Source organism: Artemia sp. Qi Xiang Cuo, chromosome 21, assembly GCF_049724085.1.
Source record: "Artemia sp. Qi Xiang Cuo chromosome 21, ASM4972408v1, whole genome shotgun sequence".
NCBI lineage: Eukaryota > Metazoa > Arthropoda > Branchiopoda > Anostraca > Artemiidae > Artemia > Artemia sp. Qi Xiang Cuo.
Window position 1 is genome coordinate 49,265,800 of NC_142814.1, and position 22,083 is coordinate 49,287,882.

The 22,083-nt window shown below is 35.4% G+C and overlaps 1 protein-coding gene across 1 annotated transcript in view; it reads left to right on the forward strand.

Annotated features, from left to right (window-relative positions):
- The window catches only part of LOC148939663 (G protein-coupled receptor Mth-like), a 152,721-nt gene that overhangs the window by 50,525 nt on the left and 80,113 nt on the right, over window positions 1-22,083 (forward strand). Inside the window, exon 2 of the mRNA XM_089106940.1 lies at window positions 8,845-8,991. Within this exon, the coding sequence (XP_088963066.1) occupies window positions 8,845-8,991 (147 nt within the window). The remainder of the gene's footprint in view (window positions 1-8,844; window positions 8,992-22,083) is intronic.

Here is a 22,083-nt window from a genome sequence, read left to right on the forward strand (position 1 = left end):
CAGTATATGAAAGGGGTTGTCCCCTCCTCATCGCCCCGCTCTTTACGCTAAAGTTTTTATTGTTTTAAAAAGTAGAGTTGTGACGAATAGTCAAATTTTAGCGTAAAGAGCAGGGCGTTGAGGAGGAGACAGTCGCTTTCATATACGGAATAATTTTTGTTTATTTTAAGTTTTAATGTCGCTCCATATTTTCAGTTAAGGAAAATTTGTTTTTTTTTTTACTTAATTTCAAACAGTAATGTGTTACATAATAGTCACCAAACAAGTGTCAGCCTTGTGACTGAAATCGGGATGAGGTCAATCAAACAGTTCGTGGTAACGAACTGTAAGTAAGGGGCGACCCGGCTCAATGGTAACCGAAACTCTAGAAAAAGGTATTTTGATACAAATAGATGCACCAAAAGAATCAAATTTTATTGCTGATTTCAAATATATAAGTTTCATCAAGTTTAGTCCTACCCATCAAAAGTTAGGTGCCTGAGAAAATTTGGCTGATTTCCAAAAAAGGGGGTAAGACCCCCTAAAAGTTATAGAACCTTAATGAAAATCACACCATCATATTCCGCGTGTCAGAGAACTCTACTTTAGAGGTTTCAAGATCCTATCTACAAAATGTGGAATTCTTTATTTTTTGCCAGAAGAAAGATCACGGGTGCGTGTTTATTTTTTTCCCCAGAGGTGATTGCATTGACCCAGTGGTCCTAGAAAATCGTAGAAGGGTTCATTGGAATGAAAATTAAAAGTTCTAGTGCCCTTTTTAAGTGACCAAAAAACATGGAGGGCAACTAAGCCCCCTCCCACGCTCATTTTTTCCCAAAGTCACCCGATCAAAATTTTCAGATAGCCATTTTATTCAGCATTTTCGAAAATATTATAAGTATGTCTTTTAGAATGACTTAATCCCCCGAAGTTCCCGGAGGGAGGGCTGAAAGTTATGAACTTTACCCAATGCTAACATATAGTATTGGTTATTGGGAAGTATAAGACGTTTTAAGGGGAGATTTTTCCTGTTTGTGGGGGGGGGGGGGTCGGGGATTATATGGGAGCATATTTCCATGAAGGAAGTTTTCATGGGGGAAAGAACATTGCTATGAAGCGGACGCCGGATTTCCCAGCATTATTTAAAAAAAGATCAGAAATTAAATATAAAAAAACAAGTTTTTCAGCTGCAACAGCAGCAACATCAAAACTTTAAAGGAACAGAAAATTTTACATATATGATTGGGTTCACCCCCTAGTCAATACCTCGCTCTTTAAGCTAAAGATTTTTTAGTACTTTCAAAAGAGCTATTTATTCTAATTAACGGCTTTTGTGATTAAGCGGTCATTTTTAAAGAATTGGAACAAAATTCGAACTTTCGCTTAAAGAGCAAGGTATTAACTAGGGGGCGAACCCCCTAATATACGTATTAAAATATACGAATATAAAAGTTTGATACGTAAATAAATTCACAAGTTATATATATTTATTACTAATAAAAACATTCGTAAATAAAATTAAAAAAGTTTTGAGAAAGCCATTTAACCAAATAAAAGTATATTATTGTGACAATTTTATTTGAATTATGTACGGTGAACCAAGATCAAAACGTGCATTTTTTCAAAAACGTTCAAAAATTAAATAAAAAAACAAGTTTTTTTTTAACTGAAAGTAAGGAGCGACAATAAGACTTAAAACGAACAGAAATTATTCCGTATATGAAAGTGGCTGTCCCCTCCTCAACGCCTCGCTCTTTACGCTAAAGTTTGACTTTCTCACAACTCTATTTTTTATAAACAATGAAAAACTGTAGCATAAAGAGCGAGGCGTTGAGGAGGGGACAGCCTCTTTCATATACGGAATAATTTCTTTTAGTTTTAAGTTTTAATATTGCTCCTTACTTTCAGTTAAAAAAACTTGTTTTTTTTATTTAATACTGGAAACAGTTGACAGACTGCAGCTTAGTTAGCAAATAAAAATCCATTCAATATATTATACATAGGTTTCTTTGACCTGATGCCTGATGCCTGTTTCCAGTATTAAATAAAAAAAAACAAGTTTGTTGAACTGAAAGTAAGGGGCAACATTATAACTTAAAACTAAAAGAAATTATTCCGTATATGTAAGGGGCTGCCCCCTCCTCAACGCCTCGTTCTTTACGCTAAGTTTTTTATTGTTTTAAAAAATAGAGTTGTGAGAAAGTCAAACTTTAGCGTAAAGAGCGAGGCGTTGAGGAGGGACAGCCTCTTTCATATACGGAATAATTTCTGTTCGTTTTAAGTCTTATTGTCGCTCCTTACTTTCAGTTAAAAAAAAACTTGTTTTTTTATTTAATTTTTGAACGTTTTTGAAAAAATGCACGTTTTGATCTTGGTTCACCGTACATAATTAAAACAAAATTTGCATATTAATTTACTTTTATTTGGTTAAATGGCTTTCTAGAAAATTATTTAATTTTATTTACAAACGTCTTTATTAGTAATAATTATACGTAACTTGCGAATTAACTTACGTAACGAACTTCTATATTCATATATTTTTAATACGTATATTAGGGGGTTCGCCCCCTAGTTAATACCTTGCTCTTTAAGCGAAAGTTCGAAATTTGTTCCAATTCTTTAAAAATGACCGCTTAATCACAAAGGCCGTTAATTAGAATAAATAGCTCTTTTGAAAGTACTAAAAAATCTTTGGCTTAAAGAGCGAGGTATTGGTGAACCCAATCATATATGTAAAATTTTCTGTTCGTTTAAAGTTTTGATGTTGCTGCTGTTGCAGCTGAAAAACTTGTTTTTTTATATTTAATTTCTGATCTTTTTTTAAATAAAGCTGGGAAGTCCGGCGTCCCCTTCATAGCAATGTCCCTTCCCCCATGAAAATTTCCTTCATGGATAGATCCTCCCACATAACCCCCGACCCACCCCCCCCCCCACAAACAGGAAAAATCTCCCTGAAAACGTCTGTATACTTCCCAATAACCAATACTATATGTTAGCATTGGGTAAAGTTCATAACTTTCAGCCCTCCCTCCGGGAACTTCGGGGGATTAAGTCATTCTAAAAGACATACGTATAATATTTTCGAAAATGCTGAATAAAATGGCTATCTCAAAATTTTGATCGGGTGACTTTGGGAAAAAATGAGCGTGGGAGGGGCCTAGTTGCCCTCCATTTTTTTGGTCACTTAAAAGGGCACTAGAACTTTTATTTTCCATTCCAATGAGCCCTCCCACGATATTGTAGGACCACTGGGTCGATACGATCACCCCTGGGGAAAAAAAATAAACACGCACCCGTGATCTTTCTTCTGGCAAAAAATAAAGAATTCCACATTTTGTAGATAGGATCTTGAAACCTCTACAGTAGAGTTCTCTGATACGCGGAATATGATGGTGTGATTTTCATTAAGGTTCTATAACTTTTAGGGGGTCCTTTCCCCCTATTTTTGGAAATCAGCCAAATTTTCTCAGGCGCGTAACTTTTGATGGGTAGGACTAAACTTGATGAAACTTATATATTTGAAATCAGCATTAAAATCTGATTCTTTTGGTGCATCTATTTGTATCAAAATACCTTTTTCTAGAGTTTCGGTTACCATTGAGCCGGGTCGCCCCTTACTTACAGTTCGTTACCACGAACTGTTTGATTGACCTCATCCCGATTTCAGTCACAAGGCTGACACTTGTTTGGTGACTATTATGTAACACATTACTGTTTGAAATTAAGTAAAAAAAAAAACAAATTTTCCTTAACTGAAAATAAGGAGCGACATTAAAACTTAAAATAAACAAAAATTATTCCGTATATGAAAGCGACTGTCTCCTCCTCAACGCCCTGCTCTTTACGCTAAAATTTGACTATTCGTCACAACTCTACTTTTTAAAACAATAAAAACTTTAGCGTAAAGAGCGGGGCGATGAGGAGGGGACAACCCCTTTTATATACTGAATAATTTCTGTTCAATTTAAGTTTTAGTTTCAGTTAAAAAAATTTTTTTTATTTAATTTCCAAATGTTTTCCAAATAATGCAGGTTTGGATTTGGCTCACCCTGCATGAAACAAAAATTGGATATTAATTTTGGCATATATATAGGGTTGCCCCCTCTTCAATACCTTGCTCTTTACGCTGAAGCTGCTAGGAATTTAAAAAAAGCTTCGTGTTCTAATTAAAATGCCCCCGTGTTTCAACTTGAGTAAACAGTCAAACTTTAGCGTAAAGAGTAAGGTATTGATAAGGGGGCAACCCTTCATATATGGCGTAATTTCTGTTTGTTTTTCAAGTAATACTGATAAATCTGGCTCACCCTCTATGAAATATACCCTCCTTCTCATGGAAAAGTCCTCCGTGGCAATTTCATCCAACGTAAAGTGCACCCTCCACGTCAAATCCCCTCCAGACTGTTCCATAATCTCTGAGAATCCTTTATCCCTGTAAAATTGCTTGTTGACGATTCACCCTGAAAAATTATCTTTGTAGCCCTTCCCCTGGGTACTGTGGAGGTCATTTTACACCTAAAACATAATTTGTATATTTTTTTACTATGTTGAACAAAATGGCTAACCAAGATTTTGATCGGGTGACTTTGGCGACAAAATGAAAACCTCTGGATAACTCCCCCGGAACATCTCCACATAAAAAAATTTTGCAAAGAGAATGTAAGACAATTAAAAAGAATTTCGCACAGTCTTTCTGTCGAATCCCCCCAGTGTAGTATTTCCCCTGGAATATTCACTCCCCAGAAACTGATTTCTAATCGGTTTCTCGATCACTCCAGAAATACCCCCCTTCCGTGGAAATTTTTTCCCAGAAAACAAAATACGCTGATAAAAAGCCCTTGGTTAATTCCCCCGGAACATCTCCACATAAAAAATTTGGCAAAGAGAATGTAAGAAAATTAACAAGAATTTCGAACAGTGTCTCTGTCAAAACCCCCTAGAGTAACATTTCCCCTGGAATATTCACTCCCCAGAATTTTCCCTCCCCATGGATGATTATACCCATAGAAATCCACTCCAAGCACAACCCCCCCCCCCCCAAAACAAATGGTTTTATACTTCCCATTAACAAATACTATATGTAAACAATGGGCATATTTCACAGCTTGCAGCCCTTCTCCTGTGGACTGTGGAGGTCGATTTACATCTAAAGACATAGTTTTTATATTTTTTTTACTATGTTGAACAAAATGGTTATCTCAAAATTTTGATCGAGTGACTTAGGGGGAACAATGAGCGTGACAGGGGGATTAGTTGCCCTCCAGTTTATTTGGTCACTTTAAAAGGGCACTAGAACTTTCAATTTCCGTTCGAATGAACCTTCTCGAAATATTCTAGGACTACTGGGTCGATACGACCATCCCTGGGATAAATAAATAAATTGTCATCCGTGATCATTCTTCTGGCAAAAAATACAAAATTCTATATTTTTGCAGAGAGGAGCTTAGAACCTCTGCAGTAAGGTTATCTGATACGCTGAAACAGATGGTGATATCTTCATTGATATTCTATGACATTTAAGGTGTTTTCCTCTTTTTTCTAAAATACGGCAAATATTCTCAGACTCGTTACTTTTGATGGGCAGGACTAAACTTGACGAATCTTATATATTTGAAATAAACATACAAATACGATTCTTTTGATGTATCAATCGGTATAAAATTTCGTTTTTTTAGAGTTTTAGTTCCTATTGAGCCGGTCGCTCCTTACTTACAGTTCTTTACCATGAACTGTTTGATTAAATGAAAAAATACCAAGTTGTTTCAACTGAAAGTAAGGACCAACAATAAAACGAACAGAAATTATTACGCATATGAGGGACGCTAGTAGTAAGGCATCTAGTACCACTGAATACACATGCACTTTCACAAGCCTGAGGCATGGGTATGTGTGCAGTTTAACCGGTATATTGGCTTACCAGGGTCATTCACCTATTACTAGGACCGGTACATTGGCTTATCAGACAGGTTTCTTATGAGGTAAAACGCATTTTTTTGGGGTCAGACGGTAAGAGAGAGTGGCAGTCATACTAACTTGATTGGTAGTTGGATTCGGATATAAGGAGTAATTTTCATTGTAGTTCATATTAGTACATTGTTTATAGTACACCATATATTATTAACTTTTGAAAACAATGGATTCGTCAATTTTCAATGTGAGTACACTTTTCATTCTTTTATTTCCCAAAAAAAATTAAAGAAAAACGTTTTACTAGTAAATTCAAATTTCAGGAGGGGCTTAGCCCCCCTCCAACAACACAAAGCTTAAAATATGATGCGTATATTCGATAGAAACGGCAAAGCACGCTTTTTTCTATTATGTAAAACAAAAAACTCCCTTTTCCATTGCTCTGTTAGGAGCATAATTCTGTAGTTTTAGTTCTTTTTCGTTCAAAAGAATCCTTTCCCAATCCTGCATTTAAAATGTACTATCTTCTTCCGCTCTATATAAAGCCATCTGTGTTTAACATATATATATATATATATATATATATATATATATATATATATATATATATATATATATATATATATATATATATATATATATATATATATATATATATATATATATATATTTATATATATATATATATATATATATATATATATATATATATATATATATATATATATATATATATATATATATATATATATATATATAGGCAGTCTAAGACTGCATATGGTATCAGGTCAAAGAAACCTATGTGTAATATATTGAATGGATTTTTATTTGCTAACTAAGCTGCAGTCTGTCGACTGTTTCCAGTATTAAATTTAAAAAAAACAAGTTTTTTTAACTGAAAGTAAGGAGCGCTATTAAAACTTAAAACTAAAAGAAATTATTCCGTATAAAAAAGAGGCTGTCCCCTCCTCAACGCCTCGCTCTTTATGCTAAAAGTTTTTCATTGTTTAAAAAAAATAGAGTTGTGAGAAAGTCAAACTTTAGCGTAAAGAGCGAGGCGTTGAGGAGGGGACAGCCTCTTTCATATACGGAATAATTTCTGTTCGTTTTAAGTCTTAATGTCGCTCCTTACTTTCAGTTAAAAAAAAAACTTGTTTTTTTATTTAATTTTTGAACGTTTTTGAAAAAATGCACGTTTTGATCTTGGCTCACCGTACATAATTAAAACAAAATTTGCATATTAATTTACTTTTATTTGGTTAAATGGCTTTCTCAAAACTTGTTTAATTTTATTTACGAACGTTTTTATTAGTAATAAATATACGTAACTTACGAATTAACTTACGTAACGAACTTCTATATTCATATATTTTGAATACGTATATTAAGGGGTTCGCCCCCTAGTCAATACCTTGCTCTTTAAGCGAAAGTTCGAATTTTGCTCCAATTCTTTAAAAATGACCCCTTAATCACAAAAGCCGTTAATTAGAATAAATAGCTCTTTTGAAAGTACTAAAAAATCCTTAGCTTAAAGAGCAAGGTATTGACTAGGGGGTGAACCCAATCGTATACGTAAAATTTTCTGTTCGTTTAAAGTTTTGATGTTGCTGCTGTTGCAGCTGAAAAACTTGTTTTTTTATATTTAATTTCTGATCTTTTTTTAAATAATGCTGGGAAGTATATATATATATATATATATATATATATATATATATATATATATATATATATATATATATATATATATATATATACAGTATTTTATTTTTTTCTATACCTCATTGTCAAACTGAAATTATAAGAGATACAATATTTTGACATTTATGTAGGCTTATTCAAGATATTTACAGAGATTGCAGCATTTTGGAAATTATTAAGATGTGGGTTTTATTTATTTATTTGTTTTGTGTGTGTATTATTTTCTTTATATGCTGCGTTTAATTTAATTTAACCTTTTCTCGTTTATAAAATCTCCCGGGCGTGGAGCCAAAATATTCAGATTTTTATTATTTAAAGTCTGTTGTTTCTTTTTTGTCTTGTTCCACCGACAGAATTCACATAACCCATGATTAAAACTACACGGTTAACATCATTCAAACGATATAGGCAATCTAAGGTTATATAATGGCATCACGTCAAAGAAACGTGCATTATATACTGAGCGTATTTTTTTTTATTTGCTGGCTAAGCTCCGGTCTGTTGACTCTTTCCAGCATTGACCTCATCCCAACTGTCACTCACAAGGTTGACCCTTATTTAGAGACTCGGGTATGTCGCGGGTATTCAATAACCAGTTTGTCTCTTAAATTCTATAAATGGAAAAGCACTGTTGTATAACATATTATTTTTCCTTCTATAGGTAATGGCCAGGGAAAAGAAATACAGGATTGTCTTGAAGGCTTATCCATTCTTTATGTAGGTAACTCTACTTTGCTGCCTATGATTTAAAGCATCTGAATTTTAATTAAGTTGTGAAAATCCGAGGTAAATGGGTAAGTAAATATGCAGAATTAGAATTAATTACTACAACAAATAGGAACCAGGTTCGTTTCCTCTATTGTCTCTTTTGAAAGGGAACGTCTTTTGAATGTCCTTTTTAGTTTGTCTAAACTAATCCAGGAGTGGCACTGATATAATCAAAAGAAGACATAGATACCGTAAGCTGCCCCCCCACTTCCTAGAAGAAAAGATATATACAAAGTGTATGGAAATTGGTAGCATTTGGGGAAACAGTAGCTTGTTTCTGTAGAAAAAATCACTAGAAAATATTTACAAGCTTCTTCCTCCGAACATTCTTTTTGAACCCTTGGTCGTTTTCTGTCATTATATTTTAGAAACGATGCCTAATTTTGAGTTGAAGCACCCGCTTAGGCACTTCATGCTTGCTAGAGGTAAATTTCCTGAACAAAAGTGCATCTTTCATGAAATGTGCATGCTTTACTATTAAATCTTAATTTTCAGGATCGGAAAATCTATGATTTGGATGAAGGCACATGCAAAAACTCTGAGCTATCTCAACTAGGTCTCCCAGTTAGTTGGACTGGTAACAGAAGCAAATACGAAGAAGTTTTTACTTCTGTTCCTGTTTGTCAAATTCATCACCCTATGGTAAGCCGAACAGTCAGTAAATTGATTGTGCTTCGTAAGTATATTGGCTGAGTCCATGTGTTTTCACCAGCCTACTCGTTGATAAAGAAATTCATTATGTTTTCTCAACTGACATATTCTAAGCCAAAAACTTAATGGGTAATTTAGAAATGGTAATAGTGCAGTATAATTTATAATTGGATATTTAGAGCATACGCATCTTTGCAAGCTTGAAGTGATATGTGCTGTCGTTTCCTTGTAGCTATCCAAACGCACTATCATTCTGGCAGCTTTTATTCAGCCTATGGTAGTAAAATGGCTGAGGACTGCTATTTTGAACAGAAATTGTCGCTTTCAGCTGCCATTTCATGATTCAAGAATGATTAGGGGATAAAAAGGCCCTCTCTTTGGTCCTGAGGATCCATGTTAATGACATATTATGTCACAATAAAAATAAAAATTGTAATTTAAACGAGGAAGATCAAATGATATGTAAAAAATGGTAATACATGCAAAGTAAATTTAGTACTTTCAGGAGCCTAGGAATAAAAAACTATTAATAGATGCTCATGGTATTTTGTATAAATTTGACAGTTTCATAAGGAAACTTTTTTTGGTATTTTTTTTTTAAATTCAATATAAATTCAAAAGATACACGATCTTGAACTTCTCCACCAATGTTCCGTTAAAAAAACTGCCATTGGTGGTGTTTAGTTGCCACCCAGCCTGGCAACTAGTTCCCAAAGCTGCACCAATGACTGTTGGCTTGCTGCTAAACATATTTGATTGACCCACCACAAAAAAAACCTTTTGTGCCCTTGCACGCCGTCATCATGGTTAGCGGTGACGGTCCGCCAGAGATTACTCTTTGAGCTTGTTTATTGAAATAACAGGTATATGTAAGGTAAAGTCCACTATTTAACGGTAAAAGCAAAAATTTCAGATTCTCCTTCAATTATTTTTAATTTACTCGTCAACATAGTTTTTTTTTTATTGTATTTCACTTGCTCAGGCGCTCTTCTCTACAATCATCATGTTTCAAAGTAGCTATTTTCTAAGATTTCATTAACACGATTCAAAAATTGGTCGTTAACAATTGAAGAATTTCCAACGCACATTTCGTCATGCAAAAGGGCCTGTCAATGCGTCAGCGCAACGTGCTTTTCACCGTGTGCATTCAGTGATGGCGTGACTAGGCGTCAAATAGATCAGGGTTGCTCCTAGCAACCTAGAGCAAACTAGGTTGCTCCGCAACCTAGAGAAGAGTGAACCACAGTCCATATGAAATGTATAGCGCTGGAATTGCCTTGGTTGAAAACTTCATTTAGGAGAATTACAACCCAACGCCTTGAACACAAGGAAAATCACTTGTTCGTTAAGCATAATGTGTCTCTTTTTTTTACTCAGAGGTAATCGTCTCAAAATAGTTATGATTGAAAATTGGGAGAGAGCTAATTAGAAGGGAAATTGCAAAGTCTAGTGTCCTTCGTAAGAAACAAAAGAGCTCGTACCACAGAAGTTGGCGTGGTTTTAAGCCCCTTCGCCTGGAAAAACAACCCTAAAGTTAAAAATTAATGTTGCATTTTGCTCTGTATTTATTCATAAGTTCTCAGCTGCTAATGATAAGGATGCTTCAGTAATTGTTAAAGTTTTTTGACAGATCATCAGCTGATGGTGACCTTTCGGTCTTTCAGAGGCTTTATAGTTAAAGACCATACGGCTCCAATGCTTTATTTTTTTTTCCAGAGGCACTTCATATGCAAGGGGTGGTCGTAAAAACTCCGGAGGGGGCTCATTCAATTGGAAATCGGAAATTCTAGTGCCCTTTTTTAAGAGTCAAAATTGCTTGGAAGGCAAGTAGTCCCCACCTTTCATGTCCTTTTTCCCCAAATACGTCAGAAATTTTTTTTTTTGAGAGCCATTTTACAAGAAGTTCAGATAACAAAACCTCCAGTGGTGAGACAGCCCCCCAGTGCCCAGAGGCAGGTGTTGTAATATAAGCCCTGGGGACATATATGGTTCTTAAGGAAGGGATGCTCGTATAAACTTCGGAGAAGGTTCATTTGTTAGTAAAATGGAAGTTCTAGTTCACTTTTAAGGAGTCAAAAGAGATCAGAGGGCAAATAGCCCCATGCCCTTTTTTCTCCAAAGCCATCCTATAAAATGTTGAGATAGCCATTGTTTTTAAATAGTGCAAAGGTTAGATAACACAAACTTTGGTGTCGAAACAACCCCCCAGGGCCAATGGCAGCGTTGTAAGCTATCCCCAGGGGAATGTATGGTTCATTATAAGGGGATGCCCGTATAAACTTCTGAGGGGACTCAGTTGAGAGGAAATTAAAAATTCTAGTTCCTTCTTTAAGGGTAAAAAAGATCCGAGGGAAACTAGCCTCACCCGTGCCCTTTTTTCCCGAAACCCATCCGATGAAAATCTTTAGTTCTTATATATTTTGTTAAAATAGTTCAAAAGGCAGATAACAAAATCTGGGGTCGACACAAACCCCCAGAGCCAGAGCCCCACAAGCTATAAATTCCTATGTATAAACTTCCGAAGCGGCTAATTTGATTAGAAATTGAAAACTCTAGTTATCTTTTTATGAGTCAAAAGTGATCTGTTTGTTTGAAATAGTCCAATGATCAGATAACAAAACTTAGGGGTCAACATAACCAGCCCCCCCAGATCCCAGGGGAAGGGTTGTAACTTGTGCCCTGTGGGCATATAAAGTTTTTTGTGGAAGTGGTCGTGTAAACTTCGGAGGGGACCCAAATGATTAGAAAGTGAAGCTTATAATTTCGTTTTTAAGAGCCAAAAGTGATCCAATGACAACAAGCCCCCCCCCGCCCCAACCCTCTTTTCCCCAAATCTGTCCGATCGAATTTTTTATATAGCCAATATAGCCATTTTGTTCAAAAAAGACCGAAGTTTATATAACAAAAATTTCAGGGATAACACGTCCCACCAGAACCCGGGAGCAAGTGTTGTAAATAATTATGCCCCTGGGGCGTATAAGGTTTTTATAGACTAGGTGGTTGTCTAAACTTAATGGGGCTCAGTTGATTGTAATTTGGAATTGTTTGCTGTTAATGGGATAAAGTTATAGCACTACTTTGAGGTTGTTTTCATATTGATTTGTACCCTTTAATAGACAATTTTACAGTTAAGTTAAATTGAGTGATTCTCCAATCCCTAGAATAGGTCTTTCTTTTCGAACATCCTCACCAGCGCCATCTTTTTTCTTAAGTTGATTGGGGCGCCATCTATAAAGACAATTTCTCCCATATTATTAAGGTGCTGATTTCTACTGGGAGCAAGCAGAAGAGGGGAAGGAACCCCCCGCAAGCGCCGTACTGTACCCGCTGGTATTCAGTTACCCGAAAATTGCGGGGAAAAGGTGAGGGGGTACTTACGCTTCCCTTGTTCCTGGGTGATTTCAGTAGGCGATCATTCAGCGCTCGACGCGTGAAGGTGTATTGTGTGCGAAAGAAAATAAAACGTTCAAGATTCTGGACTACTTTCAGCTCTCGAGCAGTGAAGTTCGTTGGTATGACACAAGAGACTATTTACGAATATATATACGCGCCTGTCCTGAATTTCGCTCAGACAAGTTTGCGATATGCCGATATTTCCCGTGATGCGGTGGTTGCTACGGGACGTAAATTTTACGGAAAAGACATTCTGTACGCTGCGCATTGCAAACTGAACGTTATTTTGCGGCAACTTGGAGATGAATATGTAATGAAGGACCGCCGAGCTGGTTTGCAGAGTGATGTTTTCATGGGTGATTTATACGATGCTATCAAGAATGCAGAAAACTCAGCCAATTTCACCTATAGATTTACTATCTGGAAAATTGGCGAAGTGCCTAGAATACCGCAAGATGTGCTGACTTCTCTTTCAATTAGAGTTAACGAGTGCACAGAGAAAATAGAGGGACTAATCGATCAGTGTAAGATCTACCTTCCGTCAGGCCCTACTGTCTGGCCCCCGCTACCGAAACCAGAAAGACTTGAGAATCCTGTAGTGATAGCGAATGTGCCGGCGGAAAGCCTTGAATCATGTGCCAAACAGAAGGAATTTATCGAAAAGAACGGTGGAAAAGGACATATTCGCCAGATCACTCAACGAAAAGGTGGGTTAGTTGCCTTTCTCGATACGGCGGATTCAGCTCAAATCCTCGCAGACATGTTGAAAGAAAATGTCCGTGATGTCAAGGTTTCTTACCGGAAACCAAAGTTTTTAGCGGTGGCAAGATTCGTTCCTCCGGCAACCACAGAGGAAGAAATTATTGCTGCGAACTCCGAAGTTACGGAAGTCCACCGGTTCGGCACCTCTGGCACAGTGAAACTTGTATTTAAAGACTCGTTCGCGCGAGATCAGACAATTAAACGCGGAATATTTGTAGACTACACTCACTTCCGGGTTGAGGCCTATAAAGAGCTCCCCAAGAGATGTTTTAACTGTCAATCTTTCGAGCACCTCTCTAGTGCCTGCAGCAACGCTCCGAAGTGCTCTAAGTGCGCCGGTGCCCACGTCGCTTCACGGACGTCCCCATGCACGTCCACCACAGTTAAATGTGCTCTATGCCCAGAAGGCCACAACACCCACCCCTCATACAGCATGAGATGCCCACTAGTTAGAAATGCTATGAAAAAGCCCACTACAACGAAATGACTTCTCTCTCCATCATCTGCCGAAATATCTATGGGCACAATTCAGTCAAACTAGACTACGTTAAAGAACTATGCCGTCAATTTAATGTTGTGTGCTTACAAGAACATTTACTCAACTCCGAAAATTTTGGTCTTTTCGAACAGTTGAATCAAAAACCTGTGTTCATGCATGAAGCAAAAAGGTCCTCAGTCCGTGGTCGACCTAGTGGGGGCACTGCTATCATAACGGACAGTTCGCTTGAATGTCAAAAGCTGGAATCGTGTGAGTTCTTCCTCGCTGTAGATTTTCCTGGTCCCGGGGGTTTTGTTCTGATCACGGTTTATCTACCAACAAACCTAAACACCCTCTCTTCCGAAAAACGGTTCTCGGAAGCTTGTGGCCGCCTCTCGCGCTTACTTATTAGGCTGGGCAATCGAAGAGTGCTAGTCTGCGGTGACTTTCAGTGCGACTTAACGAACCCATCAAATAAGCTCTCCGAAATCTTCTTCTCAGTAATCCCAGATGGGTATGATCTCTGTGAAAAGACTGACGCATATACGTACATCCATAATTCCGGTTCAACGACAAACATTGACCATGTGCTATGTAACTTCTCTCTAGGTGCTCCAGTCACCGTGGACTCTGAGCACACAGTAAGTGATCACCTTGGCTTATGCTTTAAGGCTAACTTCTTCCCGTGTAGGCCTAATAAGCCCAAAATTTATGCTACCAATACTGAGTGTAATAAAATAAACGCCGACCAGTATAAACAGACATGTGATGAGATTCTCGGAAAGATAAAAGTTCCCTTTCAGCTCTTGATGCATGGCTCGAGTGATTTGGTAGCACTAGACATTTATTGTACTGAGATTATACATGCAATGAAAACGGCTGAGCAGGCTTCTGTACCCACTCGCCGTTTTAAACCTGGAATCAGCAAGCCTGGCTGGAGTCGCTCCCCTAAAGTTAGGCAAGCCAAAGCTCGTGCTAAGTTTTGGCTGTGATTATGGCGCGATTGCGAGAGGCCTGGGTCAGGTGTAGTGTTTGAGCAGTTCCGCAACACGAAAAAAACTTATAATAAGTCTGTAAGTGATCTTAAAGCTGCCGAAGCCGAACTTGCTTCCCAAGAAGCAGCAAATAATCCTGTATCTATGTGGAAGTCTTTTAGACAGTCTAAACCAGTGACAAACCCTGCTAGTAACATACCTGAGGAGCAGTGGGTAAAACATTATAGTGAAGTTTTTGGGATTAAACATGCCCAACTAACAACCGAAAGTGATAGTGAGCTCTCACGAGCTTTTGCGTCCCTCTTGAGCCAACGGAACTATTTTACCGTCTCAATAGGCGAAGTGCTCCAGGTTATTAAGCAGCTGAGAAAGGGCAAGGCTCCCGGGCACGACGGAATTGTGACTAAACACCTCCGCTGTGGCTCACCTCTGCTCATTGAGCACTTGACGCTGCTATATCAAATGTGCCTTGATTCTGGTGCAGTCCCTAGGTCGTTTGCCCTAGGTATTGTGTCTAACGTCTTGAAGAAGGGAAAAATCGTAACCTCTGCTCTAGCTATAGGCCTATAACAGTTTCTAGTACATTAAGCAAAGTGTTAGAGAGACTTCTGTTACCTGAGCTGTTACGAAAGTGTAAAATTGACAATCGACAATTCGGGTTCCGTCGCCACCTCGGTTGTGCATTTGCACATCGCCTTCTTACGCGTATAGTATCGAAAGCTCAGAATCAATCACGGACTCTTTTAATTTGTGCAGTAGATGTGTCCGCGGCGTTCGATTCGGTAATTCATTCAAAGTTAATTTTGAACATGCTGCACCAAGGTGTGAACCCACATGTAGCGGCCGTCCTATGGCACTGGTATTCGAGTAGCCTTATCCGTGTTAAGTTGAGTAGTGAACTCCTGTCGAAACCGATTAGGCTTCACCGGGGACTGCGTCAAGGGTCGGTTTTAAGCCCTGTACTCTTCAATTCACTAACCTCGTCGGTAACAAAAAAGATTAACGGTGGTTTTAACACCGAATGTATGGATGTGAGCCTACTGTGCTACGCAGACGACATATTACTGGTGAGCACATCGCTTTGTAACCTTCAAGCTAATATCGATCTCCTAAGTCGAGGTTATACTAATATTGGTCTGGTTATTAACCCTGCTAAAACAGAATTTCTTGTATTTGAACCCCCGCGTGCGCCGTCTGAAGTTGCCCGTCGCGAGGCTACCCGTGTTACCGTTGCAGGGCAAGTAGTACTTCCAAGCCGCAAGTTGAAGTACCTAGGTATCACATATGGAAGCGACCTCAGAAGCTCGCGTGCTCTGTTTGTTGACCAGGTTCTGTCGGGTTTTCGGTCTGGGTATGCTAAACTTGCAGCCCTGAAGTTTAAATTTAATAAGCATATCCTTGCTAGGTTGTATCGTGCCGTCGCTCTTCCCTTTGCTCACTACATCTCACCCGTTTGGCATTGGCTATCGAATTCGGATATGTTGCGAATCCGTTCAGGCTTTTGCAAATATTTAAAGTTTCTGCTTGGTCTGCCACTTTACCTCCGTAACACTGGTCTGCTAGAAAAGTATCATATACCTGATCCTGTTGAGTTCATGCCGAATTTTGAAAAACAAGCTCTCGTGAAACACAGGGCACTATTATTTGATTTCCCAGCGACTTTCTTGCTTGATAGTTGAAGTGTGATTTGTTTGTATTTAGTAGATTATTATGTTCGGTTGATTTGTGTTCGTTTTTATTTTCTCTTTTCTTTTGTTTTGCTCCGCTTCTTCATGCTTCTTTTTTATAGCGGGTTTGTAATAAATTATTATTATTATTATATAGCCATTTTGTTCAAAATACTTTAAGGATCAAATACCGAAAACTCTGGGGTTGACAAAAGTAGAGTCCTATGTTCCAATTCTTGTCCTTGACGTTCCTTCCTATGCTAATCTGAGGGTTTATGGTCGATCGTCTACTCATTTGGGGGTTTGTGTTCCATTTTGTCCAATTTCTGGGGTTTTAATTCTATCATATGATCCTTTCAGTTTTTTGATTCTTTTCTATACTCTTCCAAGGGTTTATTTTCATTCACATGCTATTCTGAGGGTTTATGTTCCTTCCTATGCTATTATGAGGGTTTATGTTCCTTCCTATGCTATTCTTAGTGTTTAGGTTACTTACTATGCTATTCCGAGGTTTTATGTTTCTTCTTATGATATTTTAGGGGTTTACGATCCATTTTATACTATTATAGGGGTTTATGCTAGATTATGTATTATTCTTAGTTTTTATATTCATTCGCCTTATAGTCTGAGTGTTTATGTTACTTTTTATGCTATTCTAGTGTTTTATGTTCATTCATATGCTATTCTAAGGGTTTATGTTCCTTCCTATGCTGTACTTGACGATGGAGAAAAAGAGTTAAAGTGATTAGCAATTACGACCGGGGATTCCCCGCTGTATTTTTTCAAATCGGAAACTAGAGATTGTCAAATTGCGTATTTAGGAATTGTTTTGATTGAAATTTTTGCAAAAAGGGAAAAGGAATTCGCAAATTGGACACTATGAACGATATTAATTAATGTTTTGAATAATAAGAGTGTGATTGATTCTAATTAGTGATTGGATAATTTTTTAACATGAAATCTCTGAATAAAATATTTTTTGGGGGAGATGGGTTGATTATGTACTGTATATTACACAAGTGATGTTTGGACAGTGTTGTCAATTGAAATAGTGAAAAACCCTTGTGATTGACTTGAAATAACAAATTTTAACAAGAAATGGCTGAAAAGTGTTTTGGGGGAGATGGGATGATTGTGTTCTGTATAATACACAAGTTGTGTTTGAACAGTGTTGTCAGTTTAAAATAGGCTCCAATGTTATAGTATACTAAAAAGTTGATACAAAAGAGATGTAGATGGCAAGAAAATAATTTTAATAAAGAAATTCAGAAGAAACCTTAGAAATCCTTGCAAATCAAGTAGTAAGGTGTATGTGAGTCCGAACCATCAAGGATCATAAGCACCAATGACCCTAACCAGCAGAGACATCAACCCCCCAAAGGTCCCCTATCCCCAAACTCGAAGGGTAACCCCTCCCCTCCAATTTTTTGGCCCTCTACCCCCATTTTTTTTCTTTTTTGGCAATCGACATTTTTTTCAGATAACAAGTATCATTCATTACGATCGTAGCTTTCAAATGTGAAACTTAAGTCCATTTTCGGATCGAAAAATAAACTATTTCTGTAAAATCTGAGTTAATAAGGGTTTTTGACGGTAAACTCTAGTTTTTTATAAGAAAATTATGGAATATACAATTCTCTGGTTCAAATGTGAAACTTAAGTCCTTTTTTGGATCGAAAAATAAAACTATTTCCGTAAAATCTGAGCTAATAAGGGTTTTTGACTGTAAACTCTAGTTTTTTGTAAGAAAATTATGGAAAAATACAATTCATTGGCTCAATTGTGAAACTTAAGTCCATTTATGGATCGAAAAATAAAACTATTTCCGTAAAATCTGACCTAATTAGGGTTTTTGACCGTAAACTATAGTTTTTTTGTAAGAAAATTATGGAAAATACAATTCTCTGATTCAAATGTGAAACTTAAGTCCTTTTTTGGATCGAAAAAATAAACTATTTCTGTAAAATCTGAGTTAATAAGGGTTTTTGATCATAAACTCTAGTTTTTTGTAAGAAAATTATGGTAAATACAATACGTTGGTAAATACATCAAATAAAATTGACAAAATCTAAATTTCAGAATGAATAAATGCTTTAACAACATCCTTTATCGGATATGTCAGATGAAACTGACAAAATCTAAGTATCAGAGTGACTAAATTTTTTTTATCAACATCCTTTGCCAGATACATCTAATAAAATTGACAAAATCTAAATTTCAGAATGAATAAATTCATTATCAACATCCTTTGTCAGATATGTCGGATAAAATTGACAAAATCTAAGTATCAGAGTGACTAAATTCTATATCAACATCCTTATCTCGGATACAAAGGATAAAATTGACAGAATCTAAGTGTCAATGTGAATAATTTTTTTTTATCAACATCCTTTTTCAGATACATCAAATAAAATTGGCAAAATCTAAATTTCAGAATGAATAAATGCATCAACAACATACTTTATCGGATATGTCGGATAAAATTGACAAAATCTAAGTATCAGAGTGACTAAAATTTTTTATCAACATCCTTTTCTCGGATACATAGGACAAAATTGACAGAATCTAAGTGTCGGTGTGAATAATTTTTTTATCAACATCCTTTTGTAAGATACATCAAATAAAATTGACAAAATCTAAATTTTAGAATGAATAAATTCATTATCAACATCCTTTGTCGGATGTGTCGGATAAAATTGACAAAATCTAAGTATCAGAGTGAATATTTTTTTTGTAACAACATCCTTTGCCAGATACATCGAATAAAATTGATAAAATATAAGTGTCAGAGTGAATAAATTTTTCTATCAACATCCTTTGTCAGATACATCAAATTAAATTGACAAAATCTAAATTTCAGAACGAATAATTGCTATATTAACATCCTTTTCTCAGATACATAGGATAAAATTGACAGAATCTAAGTGTCAGTGTTAATAAATTTTTTTTTATCAACATCCTTTGTCAGATACATCAAATAAAATTGACAAAATCTAAATTTCAGAATGAATAAATGCTTCAACAACATCCTATATCAGATATGTTGGAAAAAAATTGACAAAATCTAAGTATCAGAGTGACTAAAATTTTTTATCAACATCCTTTTCTCGGATACATAGGACAAAATTGACAGAATTTAAGTGTTGGTGTGAATAATTTTTTTATCAACATCCTTTGTCATATATGTCGGATAAAATTGACAAAATCTAAGTATCAGAGTGAATATATTTTTTAACAACATCCTTTGCCATATACATCTAATAAAATTGATAAAATATAAGTGTCAGAGTGAATAAATTTTTTTATCAACATCCTTTGTCAGATTCATCAAATAAAATTGACAAAATCTAAATTTCAGAACGAATAAATGCCTTATCAACATCCTTTATCAGATATACCGGATAAAATTGGCAAATTCTAAGTACCACAGTGACCAAATTCTATATCAACATCCTTTTCCTGAATACATAGGATAAAATTGAAAGAATCTAAGTGTCGGAGTGAATATTTTTTTTATCAAGATCTTTTTTTAGATGCATCAAATAAAATTGACAAAATCTAAATTTCAGAATGAATAAATTCATTATCAACATCCTTTGTCGGGTAAAATTGACGAAATCTAAGTATCAAAGTGACTAAATTCTATATCAACATCCTTTTCTCGAATATATAGGATAAAATTGACAGAATCTAAGTGTCAGTGTGAATAAATTTTTTTTTATCAACATCCTTTGTCAGATACATCAAATAAAATTGACAAAATCTAAATTTCAAAATGAATAAATTCATTATCAACACCCTTTGTCGGATATGTCGGATAAAATTGATAAAATATGTGTCAGAGTGAATACATTTTTTTTATCAACATCCTTTGTCAGATACATCAATAAAATTGACAAAATCTAAATTTCAGAATGAATAAATTCCTTAGCAACATCCTTTGTCTGATATGTTGGATGAAATTGACAAAATCTAAGTATCAGAATGACTAGATTCAATATCAACATCCTTTTCTCGAATATATGGGATAAAATTGACAGAATCTAAGTGTCAGTGTGAATAAATTTTTTTTTATCAACATCCTTTGTCAGATACATCAAATAAAATGGACAAAATCTAAAGTTCAGAATGAATAAATTCATTATCAACATCCTTTGTGGGATATGTCGGATAAAATTGATAAAATATAAGTGTTAGAGTGAATAACTTTTTTTATCAACATCCATTGTCAGATACATCAAATAAAATTGACAAAATCTAAATTTCAGAATGAATAAATGCTTTAACAACATCCTTTATCGGATATGTCGGATAAAATGACAAAATCTAAGTATCAGAGTGACTAAATTCTATATCAAAATTCTTTTCTTGGATACATAGGATAAAATTGACAAATTCTAAGTGTTAGAGTGAATAAATTTTTTTTTATCAACATCCTTTGGCAGATACATCGGATAAAATTGACAAAATCTAATTTTCATAATAAATAAATTCATTATCAACATCCTTTGTCGGATATGTCAGATAAAATTGACAAAATCTAAATTTCAGAATGAATAAATTCATTATCAACATCCTTTGTCGGATATGTCGGATAAAATTGATAAAATCTAAGTGACAGAGTGAATAATTTTTTTTTCAACATCCTTTTGTCAGATACATCAAATAAAATTGAAAAATTCTAAATTTCAGAATGAAGAAATACTTCAACAACATCCTTTATCGGATATGTCCGATAAAATTGACAAAATCTAAGTATCAGAGTTACTAAATTCTATATCAACATCCTTTGTCGGATATGTCAGATAAAATTGACAAAATCTAAGTATAAGAGTGACTAAATTCTATATCAACATCCTTTTCTCGGATACATAGGATAAAATTGACAGAATTTAAGTGTCAGTGTGAATAATTTTTTTTTATCTACATCCTTTGTCAGATACATCAAATAAAATTGACAAAATCTATATTTCAGAATGAATAAATTCATTATCAACATCCTTTGTCAGATACATCAAATAAAATTGACAAAATCTAAATTTCAGAATGAATAAATTCATTATCAACATCCTTTGCCGGATATGTCGGATAAAATTGACAAAATCTAAGTACCAGAGTGACTAAATTCTATATCAACATCCTTTTCTCGGATACATAGGATAAAATTGACAGAATTTAAGCGTCAGTGTGAATAATTTTTTTTTATCTACATCCTTTGTCAGATACATCAAATAAAATTGACAAAATCTATATTTCAGAATGAATAAATTCATTATCAACATCCTTTGTCAGATACATCAAATAAAATTGACAAAATCTAAATTTCAGAATGAATAAATTCATTATCAACATCCTTTGTCGGATATGTCGGATATAATTGACAAAATCTAAGTATCAGAGTGACTAAATTCTAGATCAACATCCTTTTCTCGGATACATAGGATAAAATTGACAGAATCTAAGCGTCAGTGTGAATAATTTTTTTATCAACATCCTTTGTGAGTTACATCAAATAAAATTGACAAAATCTAAATTTCAGAATGAATAAATTCATTATCAACATCCTTTGCCGGATATGTCGGATAAAATTGACAAAATCTAAGCATCAGAGTGACTAAATTCTATATCAACATCCTTTTCTTGGATACTGAGGATAAAATTGACAGAATCTAAGCGTCAGTGTGAATAAATTTTTCTTTTATCAACTTCCTTTGTCAGATGCATCAAATAAAATTGACAAAATCTAAATTTCAGAATGAATAAATTCATTATCAACATCCTTTGTCGG